General features: G+C 39.0%; 1 protein-coding gene across 2 annotated transcripts in view; it reads left to right on the forward strand.

Moving 5' to 3' along the window:
* Akap13 (A-kinase anchoring protein 13) overlaps positions 1–27,834 on the forward strand; it is a 283,527-nt gene that overhangs the window by 223,928 nt on the left and 31,765 nt on the right. For both annotated transcript variants that reach the window (XM_051148733.1, XM_051148734.1), the window contains 3 exons: positions 3,755–3,797; positions 7,419–7,551; positions 15,803–15,977. In XM_051148733.1, coding sequence (XP_051004690.1) covers positions 3,755–3,797; positions 7,419–7,551; positions 15,803–15,977 — 351 coding nt within the window. The remainder of the gene's footprint in view (positions 1–3,754; positions 3,798–7,418; positions 7,552–15,802; positions 15,978–27,834) is intronic.

Raw genomic sequence — 27,834 nt, forward strand, 5'->3', positions numbered from 1 at the left:
CTTCCAGTCTTTTTATATAATTGAAATACAAAAACTGTGAGATTAGATCCCATAGATTAGGAATTGGGAGTTAAGTATTTTCCTTAGGTTTGTTCTTCCAAATGCAATTTATGCTGCATTCCTCTCGATGAGTTACAGGTTCAAATTAGTAAGTTCTTTGTAACACTAGTATAGAATGTTTTGAGAAATCAGATTTAGTAAACTTGAAGTACCGTGAGTCCTTTTTTATTAGAAGACCAGGGCTTCTAGGATATTCTGAAACTTTTAGAAAATTTTTTTTTAATTTAAATTTATTTTTAAAAAATTCATTCACTTTACATCCCAATTGTAGCCTCCTCCCTCCTCGTTTCCTCCCAGTCCCCCCCCCCCAATTCCCCTTCCCTAGTCCTCCTAGCCCCTACCAACTGACCCCAGCCTATCAAGTCTCATCAGGACTGCCTGCATCCTCTTCCTCTGTGGCATGAAAAGGCACCCTACCAGGGGGAAGTGATCAAAGTACAGGCAACAGAGGCCATGGCAAGGACAGCCCCTGCTCCCCTTAATAGGGGACCCATATGGAGACCAAGCTGCCTGTTGGCTGCATCTGCGTAGGCAGGCTTAGGTCCTCTCCATGCATGGTCTTTGTTTGGTGCATCAATCTCCAATGGCCCCCTTGGGCCCAGATTTGTTGGCTCTTTTGGCCTCCTTATGGAGCTCTTGTCCCCTCTGGGTCCTCCTATCCCCTCTACCCCTCACCCATAGGACTCCCTGCGCTCTGTCCAGTGTTTGGCTGTGAGACTCAGCTTCTGCTTCGATCCCGTGCTGGGTAGAGTCTTTCAGAGGACAGCTATGATACAGTTTTGTGGGGAAACTTTCTATTAGGAAGTAGTGAATTGTTGTTAGAACTAATATGAGTATCTAACACTTATGTCCATATCATTTTCCTTCCACTTGCCGATCGGAAGTTGCAGCAACATGTAAAACTTACTGTGGCTACCATTTCACATTGTCTTTTAAAAGAAAGTGTCTTTGGCACAGAGATACTGTTTAGTTTTAAATGATAGCCTTATTAGTATTCAGTGTATTTTTCACTATTAAAAAAGGTACTTGGCAAAGAAACAATGACATATTTACATTGTATCTCTTGTAGTAGGCAGAAAGGTGCAAAAATTGGCATCACCTTTGAGTGTTCAGAAATTCTTAAATCTCTGATCCAAAATATTGATAGTATAGGGAATAGACAGATTATGGCAAGAAACCAAAACCTCAATAAAACATCCTTATTACTGGAAGAAATTGTACTCCCAGAACATTACTGGTCGCACTAGAATCTTAAAACGATAGAAGCAATGTCTTGAGTCCATTGTCTAACATTTCTCAAACCATTCATTCAGTCTGAAAATGTCAGTGAGATTAATGAGGAGGGAGTATTCAAATGCTATAAGGAGCTTCCTTAAGCAGTATTTAATGTGCTATACTTCCAAGATTTATTAATTAGGAAGCCATAATAATGTATAAGGCCATCTATACTCCATGAGACTCTTGTTTGTTCCATAGAACACGTTTTGTTGTTGTCTATTCAGTGGTTGCAGCCCAAAACCCCTAGGTAAATAGTAGAGTAAGTCTGCATGTTGTTTTATATCTTAAAATAAAAATATGGAAATACTTCTTTTCTGTATGATGTGCATGCAAGTTTACCGTAACTTTTCTTAAACATTTTAGTGCCATTTCTAGTATATTCTTATAAATGTCAGTTACTGAAAATGAGTCCATTGTATGTAGTTTAGCTTGTTTTTTTGTAATGCCAGCCAAAAACGGTAGGAAGTACTCTGGTGTCTTCTGGTAATCATGAACTTTTCTTCTAGGGTGTTTGTTTTGTTTTCATAATAAAAAGAAGGGGAAAAAATTTTTTTAAATATGGTTGAAATTTTATCTGCAATAATAGTCAATGAGTTAATGACGGGTTTATTTTCTTGTTTGTAGTTTTGTCATGGAGATGACCCATGTTATCTTATACCCTTAAAGTCTCTACACATCAGGAATTTCAGAGGCACTAATTTTGGTGGTAGTGGCAAATTAATCTTTTTCCTCCCAGAACCACATGTAAGAAGTCATAGTAACTGAAATAAATTCTTTATCAGCAATAAAAACATTGGGAACTCTTAGAATTGCTGCCATAGATTCTCTTGGTACCTAATCACATATGTATTTAGTTTTTATTTGTTCCACAGACATCAACCAGTAGTCTTTGTTTGTTTGTCTTGTTTTGTTTTTTTTCTTGGCCAAGTTTTTTGTTGGGTATTTTTCTACAATATGAACTTCTCTTTTATTTTGTACAGTTTACTGGAGTGGTAGCTTAATGAGTTGCATGAATGTGCAGTGCAGTCCTGCCGGCTCGATGAAAATTCAGTGTTTGTGTCACTGAAGGCTTCTTGGCAGGAAAAGTTGTAAAGCCATTGTTTTAATCCAGTCTCTTGTTTTAAAGCTTAATAAAGTATCATAGGCTAAAATGTGAATAGATTTTTATAGATGCTTAAAATGCTTATAGGTCACAACTAGATTCTGCAGAGTTGGGAGACAAATACTTCTTTGGTAAAAGTAATAGAGAAATCCCAAGTCGTCAGGCACGGGAAAACAAATTCTGAACAGTTCCTTTGCTGTTTAATTTACTTTAGTCCTAAAAGTTACAATTTTATATTTAAAATGTAGAACAGATTTGAGGTTAAACAAGTTTAGAATGGCAGTAATCTCATTTGTGGAGTATTTTCAAATCTCTCTCAGATTCAAGTTTTACTCATAATAACTCCAGAGACTCCCAAAACCAACCTCAAAGAATGAAGTGTGTGTGTTTTCTCCACATGATAATTAGTTATGTAGGAGTTAGATATCAGCTATAAATGATCTCATTAAAAACTAAAAACCACTCACCTTTGTACTTGAGGTTTTGTTCACTTCTAAATTCTCAACAGTAGTTCAGATTTTTCTTGTTTAAATAGTAGTTCTTATTCGTTTATCTATTTACTCACATTAGTATGTTTCATAGAGAAATGATTCTATTGTCCCCCTTTTCTCCTTGCTGTCCTACTACTTCACGTAACCTTGGAATTTTACTAATGTGGTTCCACTTCTGTTAAGGGAGGAGGAAGAATGCCTCTGCCTCATTCATTTTATCACTGACAACTTGAAAAAGACGCAATAGTTTGGCACCTCTCATTTCCCACTTAAGGAACTGATCTGGAGAAGTCTTTCCCATACAAGAGGTGCAGCCAGTTCTCTGTTCCTTCTTGGTCACTAATCCATTTTCAGGAATTGTCAGGAGACTATCAGATAATATTTTCCTGATACATATCAGATAATGCGCAAATATTTATAAATGGGATCAGGAGTAAAACCTGGAACATTTATTTCTTCTTTCATATTCTTTGATAACATCTCAGAATGATGGCCCTTGGGGACTAAGCATCTCAGAATGATGGCCCTTGGGAACTAAGCATTCATTAAAATCCAAAGGTAAAATGTACTTCACCTGTACCTAAGCATAAAAGCTAATGTTGTCAGTTATCAGATCGTGGATTAAATTTACTTTCTTCCTTTCTCCACTCTAATTTCAAGGTTCCCAGTTTAATTTCTCCTCCTAAACTTTGTAAGGAAGAGGCGCCATGCACTGACTTTCAGAGACTTTGTGCTTCTTACCTATGAACTTTTAGGTCACACATCTACCATCAGGACAAGATCTTTGTGTGCTAAACTTACCTGTATGGTTTTTGTTTTCCAGATTCAAGGCACTTCCACAGTACCAGTGCTAACCTGACCGAGAGGTATGATGCATTTAATTTCCAGCTCCTTTTCCCAAAATGAAATGAAGACAATAAAAGGAATCTTACCATGTGTAATTTAATATTCTAAGTTCTTTGAGCTCACCCAAGTTCTGACTTCCATGAATTTCAAGTGTGAAATAATTAGAAAGTGTTTTATGATGAATGCTTTATCTTTCTTTTAAAACACACTCAATCACTTTATACTCTTATTTTCTTTATGATAAAGATGGCTGTTTGCTTTTATTTCTATAAAGTATACTTATATTTAGCTTTATACATTTCTATATACTTAGCTGTACAGAGTTCCAAATTTTGAATAAACTTAATACTTTGCTTCATAGTGTGCAGTTCTTTTATCTTCTTAGCTATTTTAACCTTTAAAGCTTATGGTAGGTGGTATAGTTAAGTGGTAAGTGGTCATGCTTAACATGCATGAGGCTCTGGGTTCCATCCTTGTTCCAAAAAGAAAAACTGTAGTATATATATATCTGTCCATGCAGAACTGAGATTTTCTTTTTCTTCCTCCCCATCTTTTTTTTTTTTCCCCCTTAATACTAAGGAACAGCCCAGGGACTTGTGTATGCTAATTAAGTGTTCTAGCATTGAGTTTCATTCCAACTTGAATTTTTTTTACTTGACAGCATACACAAAATCCCCATTGATTCATCATTTATAATTCTCCGTGTTTATGAAATTAAACATTGTGATTTAGACAGCACTTTCTTTTTTAAAATTTTTATTATATTTATTTTTTACATATCCACTTATATTATTACACATAAAAGAAAAACTACATATGGCAGGAAAAACCGTGAAACAATTAGAAATTATATAAATGTTAATATTCATAATGATTTGGATATTTGTATTTAGCAAACTTGAAAAAAATCTTTCCTACCTTGGTGAGTCTAAAATTCTGAATGAAAATCAATATCTATCATATCTCATCAATATTAACTTAAAACATCTATCTAGACCTAAAAACATCTTACCTCCTAAACAACTAAGCTTAATTATAAAACTAAACTATGTGTCTTCAACCCCATCAGAGACTTGAGAAGGAATATAACTTAATTTACCTGAGTGAACTGGAAGTACAGATTAGCAGCTTCCAAAATGAATAAATGACAATTTACTGCCTGAACAGTCACCCAAAACTCTATAATGTTGGAGCATTATCTTCAGCCTTCTGGCCTAATATATCTGACAGACGTATTTGCGAGGCAGGAACTATTGAGGCCTTGCTTACCAAGTATCTTGGCAGAGTTTGGACATCGACTCTATCTGCATCCAAGTTTGGCCATTTTTAAGCAGAATTCTGTCTATGGTAGAAGGAAGGACATTTTGCCCAGTGGCTGGTTTACCACCACATTTGAAGCCATCTCCATAAGGAGGTTCTTTGAATCTTATCATCTTCTTTGAGATAGGCTAGGTATTGCCAGAAGTTAACCTGTCTTGTTGTCAAAGAATCTTTAAAATAATTTTAAAAAGCATCTTTAAATTCCATATTCTGTAGGTCTCTGAGGCTTTTGAAGACCTTATCAGCTATTTTACCTTATATATCTATAGAATCATATGTATCTGTTAAACCTAGGATATATATTCTCATTTTGATATGTTGGTATAGAATTCAAATTTAAGATTATTCTCCATACACATTATATATATTTCTACACTAATATGAGATATTGTGTCCATCCAACTCAATTATAATACACAGTCTACTTCCAATACCTTGAAAGTGGTATTGCAGACTGTTTAGGATAATTAAGCAATACAAGCTAACTGTTAGTTGATCAAATTATGGTCATGTCAATTACTAGACAGCATTTTCTTTGGAGCACCATCTCCCGAATAATGACATAGAGACTTTAATTAATTACAAAAGCTTGGCCTTAGCTAGTTGGCTTGTTCCTAACTAGCTCTTAGCTTAAATTAACCCCTTTACAATTAATCTGTGTTCTGCCATGTGACTTGTTACCTTTCCTCAGTCCTGGCACCTATTTCATCCTCTAGGTCTCGATAGTGGCTCTTCACGTCTCAAATTCCTTCCCAGAGGTCCTATCTCTTCCAGAAGTCCCACATTCCTTCTTGCCTTTGCTATAGGTCATTCAGCTCTCTCTCTCTCTCTCTCTCTCTCTCTCTCTCTCTCTCTCTCTCTCTCTTTCTCTCTGTCACTCTCACTGTCTTGCTCCTTCTTGCACTCTCTCTCTCTCTATATATATATATATATATATTTTTTTTTTCAAATTGAGATTACCTCTCAATTGTTACCCCTCACTTATATCTTCCCGAGCTCACCCTCCCTCTTCCCTATTCCCCTCCTCTAGACCTCTGACAGAAGGGGACCTCTTCCCCTACCACATGAGATCATAGCTATCAGGTTTCATCTGGATAGCCTGCTTCCCCTTCCTGTGAGTTCCACCAGGCCTCTGCACCAAGGGGAAGTGATCAGATTGGGGGCACCAGAGTTCATGTCAGAAGCAGTTCCTGCTCTCCCTACAACTGTGGAGAATGAGCTTCCCATTGGCTACATCTGAACAGGGGGTCTAGGTTTACTGCATGCATTGTCCTTGGTTGGAACAATGATTTGTGCAGTCCCCCTGGGTCCAGATCCACCAGCCTTGATGGTCTCCTACCCCAATCATAAGGTTAGGGAAGTGTATCTTTGCAAAATATGCTGCAGGTGCTGAATAACAAAATCAAAGTCTGCACAGTACTCAGCTGTCTGGTGGTACAAAATTAACAATTGAATATACAAAGACACCCTTCCCACAGTGTACAGAAAGATTACCCCAACAATTTGGTGTCACTGGATTTCTAATTATTTTAAGTTGCCCTCCTTCTCATAAAGATTTCAGTTGTGATTATGACCTGGAGCATTTCCAGTGAGTATTTCTCTTTATGCTGCTTTCATATCTTTAATCTTTCTTTCTCTAGAGCAGTGGTTTTTATGCCATTTCTCTTTAAGAATGGACGTCTTTGTTTCTGACCATCACATATATCAAGAAAGCTGTTGAAGGTCCTTTTATGGTTCTGCTTAACAAATATGTTGTAAAATGACTGCTGTAAAATACCCAAGCAAATTGCATAGATGAGTTCTTTGTCCTTATAATATATTATTTATTTAGGTCCCAGTATACTTTAAGGAAATCCACTATTATAAATTTCCTAAAAATCAAAACACATCCAGATTAGATGAACTTAAATTTCATGCAGATTTCTTGAACAAATAGACCTGTAATTTTGGATCTCTAGAGATCCCTGGAATGAATCTGTCTACATTTTGTCTAGAATGTGCTTATTCTTTACCCCAAAGTTATACATAACTTTCTGGATGGGAGCAATTCGTTGGTAGGCCTAAAGAATAGAAAAGATGTGTGTCCTCTGCTCTTAATGGGTTTGTCCTAAGATTCTGTTTTGCCACCTTTCTCAGCATGTTCCCTGCCATACATCTACGGATGTCCTTTCAATCAAAGAAGTCAGTATACCCAGTGCTATTGTTTATATTTAGTTCCAGATTTGTTTACGTAATATATGAGAATATTAAGTAGCCTGCTTCTTACTCAGCCCACTATTTAACTTTTCTAATCCTGAGAAACGTCTTTTTGTTTCATTCAGTATAACAGAAGAAAACTACAATTTCCTGCCACCCAGCCCCTCAAAAAAGGATTTTGAAGTGAAGAGTGGCACAAAGGTTAGCCGCACCTTCAGCTACATCAGGAATAAAATGTCCAGCAGCAAGAAGAGCAAAGTAAGTATCTTTGGGCATTCCCTGCATAGCCACCTCAGTCAGTCACCGGGAAGAAAGCGTGTGCACCTGAGCAACTCCTGGGTATCAATGGGAATAACTTCAGAACTACTTTGAGTCCAGTGCAAGCAGCAGCCAGAAGTGCTGCCAGTTTTACTACATGCCAGAAGTTGCCCGTGCATCAGTTTGCTGAATCCTTTCAAAAGCCCTGCTGCTATAGGTCTTATCTCCCTTCCTTAGGGAATGCCTATTCAATGTGGAAAAGAGGTTCACAGCCCAGTCTCTCACCTCACCCTACACACTGAACCATATACAGAAATTATTAAATCAGGTTAAAAATCCAGTAGAAGGCTGTGTGTGTATGTGTGTGTGTGTGTGTGTGTGTGTGTAAAATAAGTATAGAGGGAAGAAAACTATGCTTCAGAAAAATTACAAGAACTTTGAAGGCTTACTTAGATCTATTTCTACTTAGGAGGGTTTGTTATAGATCCTCTTTAATGCTTTAGCAGTTAAATTAAGATGCTTAAACCTGAGGCTAGAGAGATGGCTCAGCACTGTCCAGAGGACCTGGCCTCAATTCCCAACACCTACAGGATGGCTGGCAAAGATATTCAACTTCAGTTTTAGAAATCCAATTGTAGTTGTTTGCTCATTACAGAATTCTATAAAATATACAATTAAATAAATCTATAATAACCCCATCTATATTCTCAATATTTTGATTTATGTATTTTTAGTACTTTTGTAATGTCTTAGAAAGAAGTTAACTCTTTTATATTGATTACTAATTGTAAACCAAAGCTATTTTCCTTTCAAACAAGTGAGGGAAACACTGTCCCCTCGCCTCCCCTGCAGTCTTTATACTTACCTGTAGCCATCTATCTGCATATACAAAGAAATAAGCATATGAAGATATAGTCAGTTAAGGGACCTCTTGAAAAGAATCCTGAAATATATCTTCTGTACATTGTACATATAAATGTGTGCACAGAAAAAGATCTGTGTATACATTTATATTGAACTCAATAGCATTCTTATAAAAATGTATCCTTTTAACACTCCTTCATTGCTTGTGGGAATGCAGTATAGTGCAGCCACTTTGGAAAGCTATATGGCGCTATCTCAGGAAACTGGGAATAGGGCTTCCTCAAGATCCAGCTATTCCACTCCTTGGAATATACCCAGAAGACGTTCTACCACACAACAAGAACATTTGCTCTACCATGTTCATAGCAGCCTTATTCATAATAACTAGAACATGGAAACACCCTAAATGTCCCTCAGTAGGAGAATGGATAAAGAAACTGTGGTACATTTACACTATGGAATACTACTCAGCTATTAAAAACAAGGAATTCCCGAAATTTGTGGACAAATGGATTGAACTAGAAGTGATCATAATGAGTGAGCTAACCCAGAAGCAGAGAGACTCAAATAGTGTATACTCACTTATAGCTGGACACTAGCCCAAGGGGTTTGTCTCATGAAAGTCTTTACTTAGCAGGAAAATGGGATAGTGCTGAGGACACCCTAAGGTGGGAGAAATATAGGAGACAGGGAAGTAGATGGATCTAGAGGGTCCTAGAAACCTACAAGAAAAACACTATGATGGGCAAATCTGGGCCCAGGGGTTCTGCTCGATCTATGGCACCAACCAAGGGCAATATGTGCAGTCATCATCAAACCCCTACCTAGACCTAGCCAAGGGACAGAATATTCTCCACAGTTAAGTGGAGATGGAGACTGACTTTCACACGAACTCTGGTGCCCCTTATTTGGCCATGTCCCCTTGATGGGGAGGCCCGATATCACTCGGAGGAAGGATAGCAGACTACCAAGAAGAAACTTGATACCCTAGCATCATATTCAAGGGGAGGAGGTCCCCATCAGTCACAGTCATAGGGAAGGGGAATGGGGTGAAAGCGGAGGGAGGGAGGAATGGGAGGATGCACAGGATGGGACAGCAATTGAAATGTAATATGAATGATTTTATTTTTCAATTAAAAAAAAAATGTATCCTCTTTTAGCTACCATACTTTGGGGTAGTCCCTGTGCCCAGGAGCAGTTGGCCAACACAAAATGAACTCATGGTATTTTTCTTTCATTTTGCTTTGTTTTGGAATCTTTGTCTTACTGTTCTTTTACTTACTTGCTTTGATTTTGGCTTTTGTGTTTTTGAAGGGTTTCCTGGGGTTTTGGCAGATTTGGAGGGATTGGTGATGGTTGTTGTTAAGAGAGAGGGAGAAAAAGGTAGAGAAGTGGGGAGATCTGGGAGGATTTAGGGAAAAGGGAAGATTTGTTCAAAAAATTTTTTTTCAATTAAAAGATGTGTTCTCTTTTGTCTAACTAAGCTTTTCAGACACTTACTTATGTGAACTGTTAGAAATTTTACTAAACATATTAGCTGTCTGTATGGCAGACAGATTACCTGATGTAATCAGCTCTTTAAGGAGCAAGGGCTTACTTTGACTTCAGAAGTTTCAGCCTGTGTTCACCTACCACTGTTGCTTTAGGCCTGTGACAATAAAGTGCCCGTGGTAAAAGCTTCTGCTGGAGGGGAAGCAAGGAGAGAGTAAGGGGCTGGGGCGCCATAACCCCTTTCAAGGGCACATACCCCAATAAGTTCTTTCCAGTAGGTCCCCACTTGCTCTGTATTCCACCATCTATACAATGTGTTATAGCGCAGGGAACAAGCACAAGGACCTTTGGGGTGCATTTACTATCTGAGCCATCACCCCAGGTTTTGTAAATAAAGTCTCCTTTTCCACATACAAGTTTCGTCATTACTTTTCAGATTTTTCCCCCACAAAAATCTTACACCAAAGTCTGCTTTTTCACCACCTTTCCTCTCAAATGCAGAATGGACATACAGTCTAGGAAGTCATTTCTAGCCCAGCCGGGCACTTGAGAGGCAGAGGCAGACAGATCTCTGAGTTCAAGGCCAGCCTGGTCTACAAAGCCAAGGCTATACAGAGAAACCCGGTCTCAACACATCCACCCTCCAAAAATCATTTCTAGACCAATTATGTGTTTAAATGTTGCCTTCATTCTTGGCTTAGATCTAAAAAAAATATACAAGAGGTCAGGAAAATTGGATACATACTGTATTCCACATACTGGCAACAGCAGAACCTGCATATTTTGTTTAGCTTGTTTGCTTGGACAGTAGCTTCTGTCAACAAAAGAAAATTCCGTTGGGGAAACTAGTCACATATTATTGAATGGCTTCTCTGCTTAGTGGTCTGTAATACTCAGTCTTGACCTTGAAAATGTAGTGGTCTGGTTTGGATGAATTCAGAAAGTTTCTGGGTTTGTTTTGCTTTTAAAATGGAATCTTAAACACACACACACACACACACAATACTAAAACCATCAAGTTAGTAGAGATTCTCTTTTCTCCACCTCTCCAGTTGCATGACTTTTAAATCCACATGGTGGCAGCAACAGTGAGATTGCTGAGGGGGGGTCATACAGACAGCGAAGAAGATAGTGTGGGATCAAACTTAGAAACTGAAACTTAACCCGTAAAACAAAATCTCACTCCAACTTCCGTACTCCACAAACTAAAGGACAATAAAGTGCTTGAAGTAGCAAGGCTAGATAATACACAGGCAGGGCTGCATGTGGTCTGACCTCCCACACATGTCACCTGTCACTATATACTTATTTTTCAGCAAAATCTATTACCAAGTAGTTTCTTTTTCCTTTTCTATTTACCTCAAAGCACTATAGTTAGGTAAGAGGCAGGTGATGAGATGGGACAGGAAAAAAGGTACCTGTGTTAGAGTCAGGTCAGTCATCACCATTAAAGAATCAGTTTACCTCTTGCCTCTGCTCTTCTCCTTAGTCAAAGTGACAACACTCTTTTGCAATTGGCTTGGTTCCTCTTTCAGACTTGACTTCAAGATTTGATCTTTAGGGGCTGTTCTGTCTCCAGCAATGGAAAACTCCAAAAACTGCAAATTCATAACTCTGCAGATTGTGGTATAGTTCCCTTTAACGGGTGTTTGCAAGTGCTTTAGTGGCCAGGCATATTACCATGTCATCTTTCTAGTTAGTGGTTGTTAGCTAACTTTTAAATAAGGCTGCTGCAGAACACTGTGACTTTGTCAGTACAGGCAGAGGTAATGAGAAAGTGTCCACTCTAATGCACAGTAATGAATATCAACCTACTCTGTTTCCTGACTATTGGATGACGTTTCCCATTTGTTTAAAAAAGATAAAACTGAAAATGATAGTGTAGATATCACTAATTTTTCTACAGAAACAATGAACTTTCATATCTTTAAATCTGTTTGGGGTTAGTTGTTTTTCTTTTCCTTCTCAGTGCTGGGGATTGAGTGAAGGGCCTTGTATATATTAGACCAGTGCTGTAACCAACGAAGCACCTACCACGTGGTGAGGTTACTAGTTTTTTTCATGTGTTAATGAGAGTCCCTCTAATCTTGTGTTATTCAGCTACTAATTAATATAAGCATACTTTCTTTTAAGGAAAAATTTAACAGCTTAATGACTATTATAATAAAATAATACATCTAAGTTGTAGCTGAGTATAGTTAGGAAAGTTTCTCTGTAAGCATGGTGTCCTTATCTATGAAAATACAGTTGTAAACATGTTTGTTATCCCACATGTTAAGCTGTGACTGCAAACAGTCGTTGGGCACTCAGAGTAGCCAAAGTGAGCTATTAGACAGTGAACGGTACACAGTCATAGAGTAATGTGCTGTCCCATAGTGCCAAGTTTTTTAGTATGTAGTTTTTATTATATAAGGAATTCAGTTACCAAGCCTGCATATGTACCTCAGTAACTTTCAGAAGTTGCCTGATATATATACTAAATGCTTTTTAGAAAGTTGGGAGACCTAAACAGAAAGTGTAAGAGGAAGATGGGCAGTTTCTCCTTTTGTTGTATTGTCTTTGAGCGGCAGTACTGTTTCCTGCTAAGTAAATTGTGTTTATTAGACAAGTGTTTAAGTACTTGCATACATAGTGCTCACCTTCATAAAGACCATGGTCTTTAAACCACTGGTTGTCTTTTTCTATTAAGTGCTCATTTTTACAAGGACAGCTAGAAGACCATAGAAAAATTTTAGACCAATTCCTAGACTGACTCAAAGTCTGTCTGAGTAAAAAGAACTAACTTTCTCCCCGGGTAATCCACTTGTAAACTCTAGTGTCTGTGCCACATAAATGAAAGAACTATACCATCATCCTTCCCAAGGTACCTGCTCATACTAGGTGCTCGTAGTTGTCCACAGTACCCTGACTTCTAAAACAATTTCAGAAAATGAAAATGTATTTACTTTCATAGCACCCTAGTGTCCTTATGACCAATCTCATCCGTTTTTAAATGCCATTCTTTTTCACAGCCCAATTAAAGCATGTACACAATGGTTAAATATAGATAAGTTAAATTTAAGAATGATAACCAGTCACCATTTTACCATAGGCAACTTAGCTAAAATATTTTCTCATAAAACTTCGCTTGCTTATGTAATTAGGAATTTGTTTTTAAGTACATGTACCTTTAACTTGCAGCATTGTACATGGCCTCAATCCTTGCCATATTTCCCATTCTGTAATATAAATGCTGTCCACACATGCATTTGGGAGTTACTTCAGTTTTCTTTCATTTCCTGTGTTTTTTAGAGTAGGGTGGTTATCTTTACCAGCAGCATTCAAATAGTTAAGACTGTCTCAAGGAAGCAAGCAGCCTCAACCCTCCCCTTGTGCTCTTTCTCAACCAGTCTCTGGCTTCCTCTTATGGTTTGCTTAATGGCAGCTCTGAGCTACTGAGCTGTCTGCCCTGCCGGCATGAGCGCCTCCTGTGAGAGAACATTTCCTGGCATGGGGGTCAAATCATGTCGGTAAAATGGGGTCGCCTTCCCGAAGTTCCTCTCATAACAGTGCGATTCACAGGACTAAAACATGGGCAGGTAAGAGCCAGACCTCTACAAAGCAGTGAATTATTATAGCAGGAGGAGGCCGTGTAGTTGTTGTTTTGTCTTTGTCCTTGGGGGAGCTAGTCTGGATTACTATAAAGGGTGAGAAAATAGATTATTGTTATCTAAACAACACTGCAGTTCTTCAGAGAAGAAGCTAGCTGCCATAGAAAATTGTGTATGTTGTGTTTTTGGTTTTTTTTACCATTGGTGTATGCTTTTAACCTTCAAGCAAAAGGGGGAAAAAAAGATGGTTTTTAAGTTACCAACTTATACATAGAAAAATCTGAAGCAAAATATTAGTTAAAGGGGTGATTTGGATATGCTCAAGGTGTGGTAACTTAAGTTCTATGCACTTTAGCAGTTACTAATTTTGCTCAGAAGAGTTTCCTGTTTTGTAGAGTGGTTTTCCTCCATCCTTTCTGTTGTTTATAGTTTTAAAAAGCGTCGGTTTGGCTTTTGTTATATAGAATTTCATGAGAATCATAGATTTTATAAATATTCTATTTCATGTATTGTGTGGGCTCTGAACTTTAGAAAATCAGAAGATTTGAATTCCTATTTTTGGTACTTTTCATTGCTCTGTAACACTTTGCAACTCAAGGAACTACAACAGCCCTTTACAGTAAGTGTGGTTAGTGAGCACTGAGGTTTAGTCATCCAGGACTGCATCGACTTCAGTTTAAACAGTTGCTGATCTATGCTCCAAAATGTATTATTAGATATCTCGAAGCCTCAGTCTCCTCAGGTACAAAATGGAGATAATTAGAACTGCAATCCATGGCCTTTCCCCAAGAAAGTACATGTAAGTCACTTGTTTCAGTGTCTGGCAGATAATAACTATTCATCGTTTTGAGTGCCATTCATTATTCATTGTAAAATGGGGAGCGTGATGCCCCTCTGCCCACTGAATCTATCTAGATAATCTCTACTGGTGGCACTGAGGAGTAACGTTTAGTAATTGTCATGGTCACTCACTTTGAGAAGCTCATTTCTTGGGTGTTTTTTTAGATTGTAGTATAAAACAGTAGGTAAAATTCACCTCTGTGAATTGTAGCTCTTCATGATCTAGTTAGTTTGTTGTTAGTCAGGTGAGCACCTAGCATAGTGGGCCTGTAATAAACATGAGGTGAATGGCAGGTCTTATGCGTGAGGGGCAACCATAGTGCAAGAAGAAAGCCTCACAGTGGAAATTAAAGACAGCAGGTCTTTGGAAGCCTTGCCTTTCCATCCAGAGACAAGGCCTGCCTTCCTGTCTCACTGGGCTTTGGGGCAGAGGAGTGAGCAGCTAAGCCTTGGGAGTTCCCTACCCTGGGTCCCCTGTCTTTTGAGAGGAAATGGGTGCTCTGCAGCAAAGAAGATGGTTTGGGGAAGGTTCCTGCAGTGGCTTTCTTGTCTTTTCTGTACCTTGTGTTTTCCGTGCTTTGCTCCACTGTCCTGCTGCTCCTGCGTTATTACCTCCTCCTGCCTCAAGTCAAAATTTCCTTTCCTTCACTACAAAAATTGTATTGAGTTAGGAGAGCAGTAAGCTGCTAACACTCATTTTTTCAGTGAGGTATAGTCACTATCATGTATTAAATGTTATACTTAGTATGTGCTAGGCTTTGCATGTATTTCCCCTTCTTATTAAAAACAAAAACAAAACTATGAATGGGCAGCTATCCCATTTTGCATATGAGCTCACTGGGGCTCAGAGAAATATTTGCCCACAATCCCACTATTCAAGGAACTTAGAACTGAATTTATTTTTAACCTCTGTGCAGTTTTCTGCACTCTTCTCAGTGGCTTCTCTGTCACCATTTGAACACTGAACCAAAATTAATATCTGGTAACTAGCAAAATCTGTATATAATCTGTATATCTGGGGTTATTTTGTAGTTCTGATATGAGAAAGGAAGAAAAGTATTGTAGTTATTCAGGGACATACATGTGGTGTGTAAAAGTTAGAGAGGAACCTCACAGAGCTTCTTAAACTGACATTGTTTTTCTTCCTCAAGCTGATCCCAGAATTAATACCATCCTTCCGCACCCTTTCTAAACTGATCCTAAATTCAGCGCTTCTTGCTACTGCCTCTACCCTGTGTCTTAGTATAAACAACTCCCAGTGACTCAGTTTTTCTGTGAGAGAGTGCATGTTTGAAAAGTAATAAAATGTTATTTTTACTAAATAAAATGTTAATTAATAAATATAAATTCATAAAACATAGTTCTTCGTTTCTGTCCACAGTAGGTGCCACCACTTGCCATCTGTGTGTCCAGGTGAGGGGAAGCCCTCCAGTGCTCAGATAACTATTGATTCTTCTCTTTGGCAGGAAAAGGAAAAGGAGAAAGATAAAATTAAGGATAAGGAGAAAGAATCTAAAGAGAAGGAAAAAGATAAGAAGACTCTTAATGGGCACACTTTCAGCCCCATTCCTGTGGTGGGTCCCATCAGCTGCAGCCAGTGCATGAGGCCTTTCACCAACAAAGACGCCTACACATGTGCAAGTAAGAGATGTGCTTCTTCCTCCCATCAGAGGAGGCATTCTTGCCTCAAGAAACCTGATTTGTTTCTAGTCTCCTATGCCTCCCATCCTGATCTGTTCCTCATTTGTGTGGGGAAGTAACTCTTGTGTGTATTTTTCTTCTAGTTTTAACTCTGTAGCACAAAATTCGTATTTCTTTCACACATCTCTAATTTCCAGTTCTCCACTTATAAAACACCTCCTATTGCCAGAAATCCAGGAAATCAAAGCAATACATAGCCTTGAACCTTAGAGCCACCCAGGCTCTTTGTCAGATCATGTGCACTTACTTTTGTACATTCACACACACGTGCATGCAGTTTAGAGATTCAAACTCAGGCCTGGCATAGGAAAGCAGTCTAATTCCTTGAGAATATGATCCAGCCATTTGTCAACATTGTAGCTTGATGGCTACAAGATGAGTGTCTGCATGTGCAACACAAAGGCAGCCATAGAATTAGCAACAAAAATGGCTCTGTTCTAGTAAAATTTCATTTACAGGCACTGACATTTAAATTTTTACATGCCATGTTATACTCGTCTTTTCAGTTTTATTTCAACTATCCAAAATATAAAAGCCATCCGTGGCTCATGGACTGCAAAATCAAGTAACAGGCCAAATCTGGCACACATACTATAATTTGCAAATGTGCTTTAAGGTTGTATTTCTCAAAACTGTATCAGTGTACATGTGGAAAGTAATTATATTTGTAAAGCATGCCAACGTAAAACAAGGAAGCTGCTTTGTTCAGAGATGAGCATACTGGAAATCAGCCACCATAAGCCCAGCACAGTCAGGAGGCTGTCATGGTTTGTCTCATGTGGCTAAGTCATATACAAGACCCCATGATGTCTTGTTTTCAGTCATTTATTGTGCATAACGGGCAATCTGTTACTCAAAATAGCACTGAAATTGAAGTGCTGAGAGTTTATATGGGCAGATTTAAAATTTGGGCTTGCTTTTTTTTTTTTTTTTTTAAATACAAAAGAGGAGTCAAGCTTCAACTAGCTAAGAACCTGTAGCCTGTCTTACCTGAGTCTCCCAGCTGTTGTAAGAATAAAATTTTTAAAAGGCTTGGCCACGTACATAATTGTAAAACTAATGTGAAGAATATGCTATATTCCTTAAAGTAACCTACAGCCCTATTTGTAAATCAGTATGCATTCCTTTAGGCAAAGATCATACTTATTATCAATATCCTTCCTATCTGACTTAACAGAAAATTGAGAACTTAATCACAGTACTAGGTTAATAAGTTTCAGGTAAGCTTTAGGGAGCAAGAGACCAACTCTATCCAGTGTGTCCAGTGTCTCCATAGTGATTTCCTCTTAGAACCCAGGTTCCAACTAGGGCTCTTTTCTGCAGTGTTAAATGTCAGCACCTTTGATGTTTGTCCATGAAACAGTCTACATGTCAGTACTGGCATTAACCTAGTTGCCTACCACAGAAGTCAACAGCACCTTTAAAGAAACAAAAATGCATTATCTGTCATTAAAACGTTTTTAGATATTAACCTGGGCATTTAATGTTAAACCTGCTTTCATTTTGCACTGTACTTAATAAAGAGCACACTGTAATGATCAAGCCCCAGCTTTGCCGTTCTGTTTTCTGGTAAATTATTAGCATGGTTGGTAATGCCCTTGATCCACAGCTTCTCGAAAGAGTTTGTGTAGCTGTCTTTTTCATTTTATCTAATGTAAACCAAGGTATTTATCACAACATGAAGAAGGTGAGCGGATGAAGAGCAGTACTGCTGGCCCATTTGGTAAGAAGCACCTATCCTCCCTCAGTATATATGTAAAGTGAAGCCAGCTAGCATAAATACCGAGGGAGGCACCAGTGTATCAGCTATATGGAGACTGTTTCTCGCTTTAAGTTAAGAGCTTATATTAATTACTTTTCTCATGACAGAGCACCTGACAGAGCATCATAAAGAGAATGTTTTGGCTGTAGTTTGAGTCCATCATGTACAGCAGGCATGGCAGGGTGGTGGTGACAAGAGCCTGTGGAAGAGGCTTCTTGGTCTTGCTAATGAGGAAGCAGAGAGGCAGGTGTCATTCCAAGACCCTCCCTAGCAACCTATGTCTACATTTCTGCTACCAGGGCACCGTGTTCCAAAGGTTCTGTAGGCTCCTAAAATAGTGCAGCCAGGTGAAGACCAATGCGCACTGTTCATATGCAAGCCATAACAGAAATCCAGTAGAAATAAGAGCCCAGTGTCTGGGAACTTACTTCACTAATAAAGCATTTGCCTACCATGTATAACCTGAGCTCAGTCCCCAACAGTGGGAGAAAAACAGCAGTCAAAATTTATTTTTGTGTTCTTTTTTTTTTTTCTTTTTAATATTTTTACATACACATTTATATTATTACACATGTATAATATAAACTACATACAGCAAAAAGAACCACAAAACAATCTGGAATTAATGTTACATTCATAGTGATTTAGCTATTTGTATTTGGGAACCTTGAAAAAACATCTTTCCTATCTTGGTGAGTCTACATTTCTCAATGTAACTCAATATCTGTCACATCTCTATTAACATAAAACATCTAGATCTAAAAACATCTTACTCCCACTGAGCTTAATTGTAAAACTAAAATATCTGGTCTTCAATCCCATTAGAGCCTTTTCTGTTCTTACGTATTATCTTATATATTCCTTTCTCCCTTATGAAAGTGCCTTTACTTACTTGGGAATCATTAATGTCAGAAAAACATTAAAAGGCTACAGTTCTTCGAAAAATTCATATAGTGTATCTTGAATACATTCACATATCCCCAGCTCCTCCCTTAATCAACTACCCACCCCTTTCTATCAAACTTTGAGATTTCTTCCTGCCCCAATCTAGTCCAGTTTGTGTTGCCAAGCTAGTCTGACATGTGGTCTGTCTACCAGGGATCATCATACCATTAAAGAAAACTGATTATCTGTCTTCCAGGAGTTGCCACATGCCAACAGCTTCTCAGTTAGTGGTGGGATTTCATGCCCATCTTGGCCCCTCTATGCTAGGATTTTGTGTGCCTTGAGCTTCAGAGATCTTGTGCATGATTACAGAATCACTTTGAGTTTGTATGTGCAATTTCCCTGTTGTGTCCAGAAAACACTGTCTCCTTGAAGTTCTCTACCTCCTCTGGCTCTTACATTCTCTCCACCTCCTCTTCCAGGAATATCCCTGAGCCTTGTGGAGAGGGGTGTGATGTGTGTGCTCCATTTAGGGCTGAGCACCCCAGTCACTTACTCTCTGCTGCAGTTGAGTCTCTGTTAATTAAGGCCATAATTCTTGACTGGTAGTATAAAATTGATATTCAAGGTATTTCATTTTTAAAGCAGACTGGGCTGCTTTCTACTATAAAGTATTAAAATACTGGAAAAACTATATACATACGAGTACACACATTTTATTGGTGTCTATTTTTTGTTGCTGTCACCAGATACCAATGCCAAACAACTTAAGGCAGGAAGGGTTTATTTTAGCTCATAGCTTTGGTAGTTTCTGACCGTTTTTCCTTTTATATGAGCCCTGTCCTATGAGATGGTGTTACCCATATTCAGGGTAAATCTCCCCCAAATTCCTCGTAGCCAATCCTTTTTTAAGAAAGCTATCTTTTTCAAGCTCCTAAGTTGAAAACATTAACTATCTCAAGTCTAGCCTTTGTCAAATTGACACCCAAATTCAACTGCCTTACATCATAATATTCCATCCTTGGTCCCTAAAGGTTCACGGCTGACTCATAAAGCCAAGTATATACAATTTGTGTAGTCTTACGTTGTTTAGAAGTTCTAAGTTTCTTCAAAGACTCAAGGCAAACATTTAGCTATGAGCTCCTATAAAATTAAAAAGGAAATTGAATATTGGAAATACAGTGTCACAGAGTGTACGTTCCCATTCAGAAAAATCAGTGCAGTGGAATAACATGAAGGATTGAATCAACCAGGATCAATACCCAATATGGCAAGTGTTAAATCATATAGCTATTTGTCCAGCATCTGGGACACATAATGGCATGATGTGGGACCCAGAGTCTTGAGCAGCCTTGCCCTCATAGCATCACTGCTTGCAACCCCTGTGCCCCTCTCTTTAGGTCAGGCTCCACTAATTAACTAGACCTTTCCTTGGTTGACAAAACATATTCCTAAGGTGTCCATTGCATCCTTAACTTTACCTCCACAATTTTGGTGCATTGCCCTTTGAGTGGCTTCCTTCGAGGATCCCACCTCTGCTGTACATTGGTGGATCTCCATGCCTCCCTTTGAGAACAGGATAGAAAGCCCATGATTCCATAACTCTTGGATTCTGCCTATCTACAAAAACAGCACTATTGTAAATAAAGTCAAGGACCACCACAAGCTCAAACCGTAGCCAGGCTCCCTTGACACATGGATGCCAGGGTCTCAGAGTGCACCTGAAGAAACACTTTCCTAACAGTATGTCAGTGCCACTTTGTGCCTCAGGTGCTTGACATATAGTCACAGGATTTAATGGTGGCCCTACAGAGTGTGATCTTGATGAGCTTGGTCCAGGCCTTTCTTGGGACATGTTTCCCTAAGGTCAGCCACACAAGTACTTCTTAACAAGTAGTCCTGGAGTTCTCGTCTCAAAACAATGCTTTCAAGTGAATTAAAACCTCTACACCCTAGAGTTTGGAATGGGTGGGGTCCAGCCAATTCCTGAGATGTCTGTCCTCAGGATGTCTTTCCTATTCCTTCTTGGCTTCTTTTTAGTGCCTCTAATGTCTTCAGCAACTTCTCTTTCCATGGTCCCAGCTTTGCACATACTTCAAAACTTTCTTCCATGTTTTTTTGCTTACAACTGTCACTGGCGGGAGTGGAGGAGAGAGATAGACTTGGTTCTAAGCATCAGAAAAGCCCACGCCACAGCCTGAATGCTAGGCTGCTGCAAATTTTCCTCCACTAAAATTGTTAGTCCATCACTTTCAAATTCAGCATTATAAGCAGCACCTGCTCAAAATACAAAGTTCTCTGCCACAGTATAAAATGTCCACAGTGTCCAGCTTATAGTATTGTTCTCACTCCCATCAGAAACCTCACAAACAGTCTTCCTTCACCTTTCCTATTAGTATTCTGGGTGTTTACACTCACAACAGAATCATCCACTAAATTACACTCAAATATCTGGGACCTCTATGGGGCATCCCCAAACTTCCTCAGATGCTCACAAGCCAATTCTTGAAAGTTCCTACATGGTCAGGTTAGCCACAGCTCTCCATTCTCCATCCCAAGTTTTTTTTGTTTTGTTTTGTTTTGTTTTTTTACTTAGACTTTCATCTCCTGACAAATACCTGAGGAAAACAACTTAAAAGGCAGTAATTATTTATTCTGACTTACAGTTTCAGTCCATCTTGTCAGGAAGGGTATGTCAAAGCAGAGCTGGTCACGTCATGGTGCCAAGGAAACAAGAAAACAATGCCTCAATGGCTAGCTTTTTCCCTTTTTGTGTTATCTAAGTCCCCAGCCTATCAGATAGTGTCATTCAAATTTATGGGAGCCCCACCCCACTCAGTAATATTGTGGAAATACCCATTATAGAGACAGTCATTGTGTCCTTTCTCAGTCCAGTCAAGCAGACAGTAAAGAGGCAGAGGCAAGTAGATCTCTGTGAATTCAAGGCCAGCCTGGTCTACATAGCAAGTTCCAGGACAACCAGAAATACATTGTGAGACCCTGTCTCTGAAAAAAGACAAAAAGAAAAGAAAAGAAAAGAAAAGGATGTTTAATAAAAGCCGGAAGTTGAGATGCCCAAGTAGAGCCAAGAGTTTTAAAGGCTAAGTGTATAGAAAAATTGCATTCTAAGACCTTCTGAAGCAGCAACTCTTGGTCGCTGATGGGAATTCTACTATGGATGAGTCTGGGGTCCAGGCTTCTACCATCCTTATGTGCTGGAATATATGAGCTAAGCAGTCGTACAAGATGTTTTGAGAAACCCCATTTAGGGATAGTGACACCACTAGGATCCCCAGCTAAAACAAAATATAGAACTACTGTATTTTTTATGGACAACACAGCATACCCAGAACCTACCACAGAATGGGGTGGTGCAGGAGTAGGTTGCCTGTTGAGTCAAGCACTACAATTTAAAAATTAAGACAACAAAACTATAGATGCCATAGATGGAAGTAAACCAGTATTAGGAGCAATTAGCAGGTATATAAGCAAGAGAGAAATTACCAACTTGCTAAAATGAATAGCATCTGTATTGGAAGAACAGGATTCAACAGTTGAGTGGGCATAAAATTTCACTGAAGGATCACTGAGGGGAATTTTCAAAGATTCTAGCATATCTGTATCATCAACATATTCAGATTATATTTATCTACAAAAGGAAAAAGTGATGGCTTCTCTGATTTCCCAGAAATCTTTATGATTGCCAAGCTTCTCACATTTAACTCAATGATTATATACCTGTGTGTCTTTAGTGGTGGTGGTACTAGGAATTGAACCTAGAGCCTCAACGTTTGCTAGAAAAGCACTCTACCACTGAAGTGTATTGCCAGCCCTAGTATTTAATCCTAAAAGTACTGAAAGTGGAGTCAGGTGGTGTATAGCTGTAGTCCCAACACCCCGAGGGCTGAGTCAGATGGAGTGCCGTGAACTCTAAGGCCAACCTGGGCTACATATATAGCAAGATCTTAGAAACCAAACAAGGGCTCACCAGATCACCTCCGAGACCCACAGGATAGGAAGAGAGTGTCTTCTGCCTTTCACACACCTAGCATAATGTACACAAACTACATAAGTTTGACTGTAATTTCTAAATATTTAGAAATAAAACAAGGGCTGAGAAGTTGCCTCTGTTGGGTAAAACAGTTGTCACACAGAAGACTTGAGCTGAACACTGAGAGACCACATAAATTCGTGTACCCATAATCCCAGGGATTATGCCAAATAGGTAGAAACAGGAGAATCCCCAGAAATTTGTGGGCCCATGGCAAACAACAAAGCGACCCTGTCTTAAACAAGTAGCTCACTCATGTTCTCTCCCCCTCCTCCCTCCCTCCCTTCTTTCCCTTCATTCCCATCTGTTCCCTTCCCCTCTCTCTATTCTTCTCCCTCTCCCTTCCCCCTTACACATACACATCTTCCTCTCTGATGGAAGCCGTAAAGCTTGTGTATGATCATGTGCCGCCTGCTTCATTGGGGGAAAGAGTGGTAGGACTAGAGGTTTACGAGCAATGGTCATCTTTCCAAAAGAATGAAGGTAATTGCCTGATTCTATTGGCTTCCTGAGGGACAAAGCCTGTAATGCGTATTTGTATGTCTGAAGCCCCATCTCTTATCTTTGCAGGAAGCAGGAAATGTGAGTAATCCGGTGACTCGCAATTCTTTGTCTTTTCCCTTCTCCCTAGCTCATGTTCAGGATCTTCCCAGTAGTCTCAGGAAATGTAGCATCCCTCCAGTTAGTCACCTACCTCCTAGGAAACCACTGTGCATTTAGAAGAGAGAAGCCTTTCTTTCTGTTTAATAAACTCCCGTTTTTATGGCCACTGGGTAGAACTTCATATGCCAGACAGCTGTTCTATCAGGCCTTTACTTGTGATTTAGAACAATCAAGTGTAGAGCAGGGTGGAGATGGAGAAGATGGTTTCCAATGACTTACTCCTGTCATCTGCCACATTCAGGTATCCATCTGCTTGCAGATTCTAATAGATTAGTAGGATAAACTTTTCAGTGAAATCACTAAAACCACAGGTTTACTCCTAGACCAGTATGTCAGACTAAGTACAGTCTGGTGTGGAATAGCACGGAATTGTTAATGATCACAAGAAATAGTGAGCAACAGTCTACTTCTGGGTTTAAGAAAAAGCCCAAACCTCTGGTCAGGAATGTTGTAATGTAAATGAATTTAGCAGAAATCTTAGCAGGATTTTTTTTTCCTTAGTCCAAACTACACTCCTGGTCTAGGCTTAGTTGGGAAATAAATGTCTTCGCAGTTCTTCCTTCTTCAGCATGTAAAGCTATCTTGAACAATCAACTGTTCTTTCTGGCTGCCACAAGTAATTTATTTTGTGGAAAGCTCAGTGGAGTCCTTCAGAATAAAGACACTGTTACGTTCAAAGTTTTGAATCTTGCCAGTGGCTTTATTTTGTTTGCTTTTAACAGATGTCAGATGACATTGAGATTATTGTTGGTTTGTATTCTGTTGTGTTAGCATCTTTTGAGTACTTTTGTGGTGGGTTATTTCTGTTGACTAAGACCCTAGGTAGGAAATGTGAGTTAGAACTGCATGATGGTTGGGTTTTCCTTTGGATTTCCTCAGAGGCAGCTGCTCTGTACCTTGATGGTTTCTGAAATTTAAATCAATTTGTTGCTTCTGTGAGATAGAAAACACAAACAATAGCCTGAAGAAGAGGTAACATACTTTTATTTAGAAGAAAAGAAGGTGAATAAAGAGCTTGAACAATAAAGTCCATTCTTGGCCAGCAAGAAAACTTTATTTTGTTTCATTTTGTTTACCAGTGTTCTTATGAAAACTGCTGTTAAGGGCACTTAGCCAAAATGGCTTAGCTCTTTTCTGTGGCTTTCCTCTCGTTCTGAGCATCAGCATTGTGGTTATTAACACTGGCTACTTAGAAGGTCTCACATGCTTTTTGCATACAAGTACTATCAGTCCAGACTAGACTGCGCCTAAAAGTCCCCAATGATTTTAAAGAAGAGGTTGCAGAAAGAATTCTGGAGCATGTGTTTTTGAGTTGCTCTTAGTTCCGTGGGTTGGTTGGGTTTTGTGTGGTTGGTTGGTTTGGCTTTGTTTCTGGTGGTGTTTCTTTCCTTTTTGTTAGAATTAGAGTTTTCCATTTTCCCATAGGAGGAAAATGTTTCTGTTTGTTCTGTTTGTTCCATGTGTCCTTAAATAGGATCCAGTGACTTTTTTTTTTCATATAGATTTTTGCTACGAGTAGACAGAACAGTGCAATAAAATGCTTGAATACCCTTTTCTTCATAAGTCTGAGTGCTTATGTCAGCTTTTCTGCAGAAAAAATGGATAGTATGAAACATTTCACCAAAGATCTATCATGGATGGTTTACCCAAAAAACACAACAAATAAACAGTCATTCTCAGGCACATAAACTTGCTCCATTTTCTTTTGTTGGATACCTCCTTGTAGGAGAAGAATGGAAAGGAAGAAAGGGATAGGAGGATGATTGCAGGCTGAGCTTAGCTTTTCATTCCAAAGAAATGTGATACAGGTCAGCTCTACGCCTGTAAGCCACTGTACTTTGTGACTTTCTTGAAGAATTTTGAAAAAAATGAAATCCACTTAGCTGCTCTTAGAGAATGTTTTAAATAAAAAGAAGGCCAAATTAATTTTCTCTTTTTAATAAACATAACAAATGTTGGAGTTTGTTTTAAAAAAAAAACAGAAAAACAAAACGTTTAACATAGATTTAAGCACAGCCATTGAGAAACAAAAGTACTTAGGCAGAGAACAGTCTACAGCCAAATGTGGGTATCAACTTCCCAAGAAAGCCCAGATAAGTTTTCTTTGATCTTCCTAACAACATGGTATGGTTTGCGGCAGTGTGCTTAAAAAATATATTAGGCTTGTCTTCAAGTCTGGTGTTTTGGACAGTTTTAAAAAGAGATGATACTGTTTTAAATCCCATGACATTGGCTGGTGTCCCTTGAGTATCTAAATCACTCACACCTAGCACTAAAACCATCCTGTAGACTAAGTCCAGGAGCCCTTGCTGATGACTTCTGTGTTTTTCAAGTAGGTACTTCAGTGTGGTAAGGAGACAGCCACATGAACTGTTTGGCACTGACACTTGTGGCTTTAATACTGGGCATAGTAAAATTTCAGCAAGGTTGTGGGTTTATAGACAGCTAACTGAAAAGTTCTACTGGACGCATGTTCAAGATGTTGCTTCTCCTTCTGTTTCATGAAGTAGAATTGTTCTCAAATCTCAAGCAGTGGCCCAAGAACATGAGGACTGCTAATGTCTGTTTGAAAGTAACAGTGCCACCTAGCCCTCCAAAAGGTGTTGAATTTAGGAGGAAAGTAACAGGAGGGCCCAGCTTGGAAGCATTTTGCCAAGTTCTCAAACAAACCTGTCTCCTCTCATATTGCCTGTTGATGCCCCAGATATTACAGAATCACAGTAAAATAAAAAGAAGGATGCATTTCAGTATAATATATCACAATTATGGTAGCTTGCTATTTTCAAGGGATAAGGAAATCTGAGGAGCTTTTGAGGGTTATAAAGTTTGAAACCCTAATTTTTTTAAATTTAAAAGCTATTGAACCCCAACTCAAAATTTAAAAATTTAGTTCAGTGGTAGAATGCTTGCTTAAGACATTATGAGGCTCTGAATTTGACCCCATCACCACAGAGGAGAAAGGAAAGAAGCTATCATTTTGACGCAGCACTTCATCCTTCTGTTTTTAAGAAATAAACATCCACAGTTAGAATTGAACTTGTTTCCCTGTGCCAGTCGCCTTTCTTCCCTCCAAATAAGCACTTATATAATCTGTGGCTTATAACACCATCTCTTATGAACAAAATTTAATATTAACAGTTGGTTTGTTTACTGTTGTCCTGCATCTCACTTTGCTTTATTCTCCCCAGTGTTCTCTTGTAGAGAAGTGGAAGACTGACCACATAGATGTTGTTACTGGCATTTCACTCACCTTGCACACATACTTAAAGCTGTTCTACTGCTTAGGATGTGGGGTTATTTTCACTGGCTTGGTTACAGACAGTGCCCCAAGGGCATCTTTGGGTCCTTGTGTATAGCACGAGACTCGGTGCCAATTCATAAAGTTGGCACACACTGAACGGCATCCGATGTTGCTAACTGGCTCTCCAAAGTAAATTCCAATTTTAGATAAGTTTCTTCATTACTATATCTTCACAATAGTTACAGTGAGGATTGTTTTGTAGACGAGGAAACCAGGGCTTGTAGAGAAGGAACTTAAGTCTATGGTCATAGTAACCAGAATTAGGACCTGGATTAAATTTAGTTTACCTGCTTTGTGTCCTCTTTTACATGATAAGTTGACACAGTAACTTTCAAATGCAGCCATGAAAGGTATGTAAGGGCACTTGGTTTAGACAAATGAATTGTGGGTCTACACATAGACATCTGAATAGATAATCATGATCCAGGTACTACACTAGAGAGTTAAAGATCCTCAGTGTAGAAGAAAAGCGTGACAAAATCCCAGGACATTGTGACTGCTAGTGTTCAGGAAGAGACCACTGACCCAAGCAGACATTCTAGAAGCAACTACTGCAGAAGAAATGGGTAAGGCCTTTAGTATCTGGGTTGCTGGCAGTCTCCTTCATAACAGCGAGTTCCTCTTAGCCTGCAGTCCTTACATACAAGCTTCCAAGTCCAAGAGCATCTTGACCTCGTTGGCTAGGACAAGGCGTATGCTATTCCCTGAAACAGCCATACCTAGTGAAATGCTGTCTGTCACTGATTTCCTGAGTTAGCCTTTCCCAAGAGACACACGCCTCTTCAGTTGTCCCCAAAGACAGATCTTTTGCTTGTTTGTGCTTTGCCTCTGGCCTCTTGGCACAGCCTGTTTTTATGACTTCATCACAGCAGGAAGAGATGATGACCTTTCTGAGGCACAGAGAGCATGGTTTTTACATCAGTGGCCCTTTTAGGCCACGGGAATGGAAAATTAAAAATACTTTGAGATAAAATGTGTCATTGGTAAATTTGAATCTGTTTTGTCTCAGGAAATCTCCCACATTCTCTTGAGTCAAGGTTCCCAGGGGTGCTTTGGGAGAGTTGTAGTTACCTTTCTTACATGGCTTCTGACTCAGGGAGTAGGCTACAAAAAGCTAATATTTGAGATCTCAAAG

This window comes from Acomys russatus, chromosome 7 (genome assembly GCF_903995435.1).
Source record: "Acomys russatus chromosome 7, mAcoRus1.1, whole genome shotgun sequence".
In the NCBI taxonomy this organism is placed as follows: Eukaryota; Metazoa; Chordata; class Mammalia; order Rodentia; family Muridae; genus Acomys; species Acomys russatus.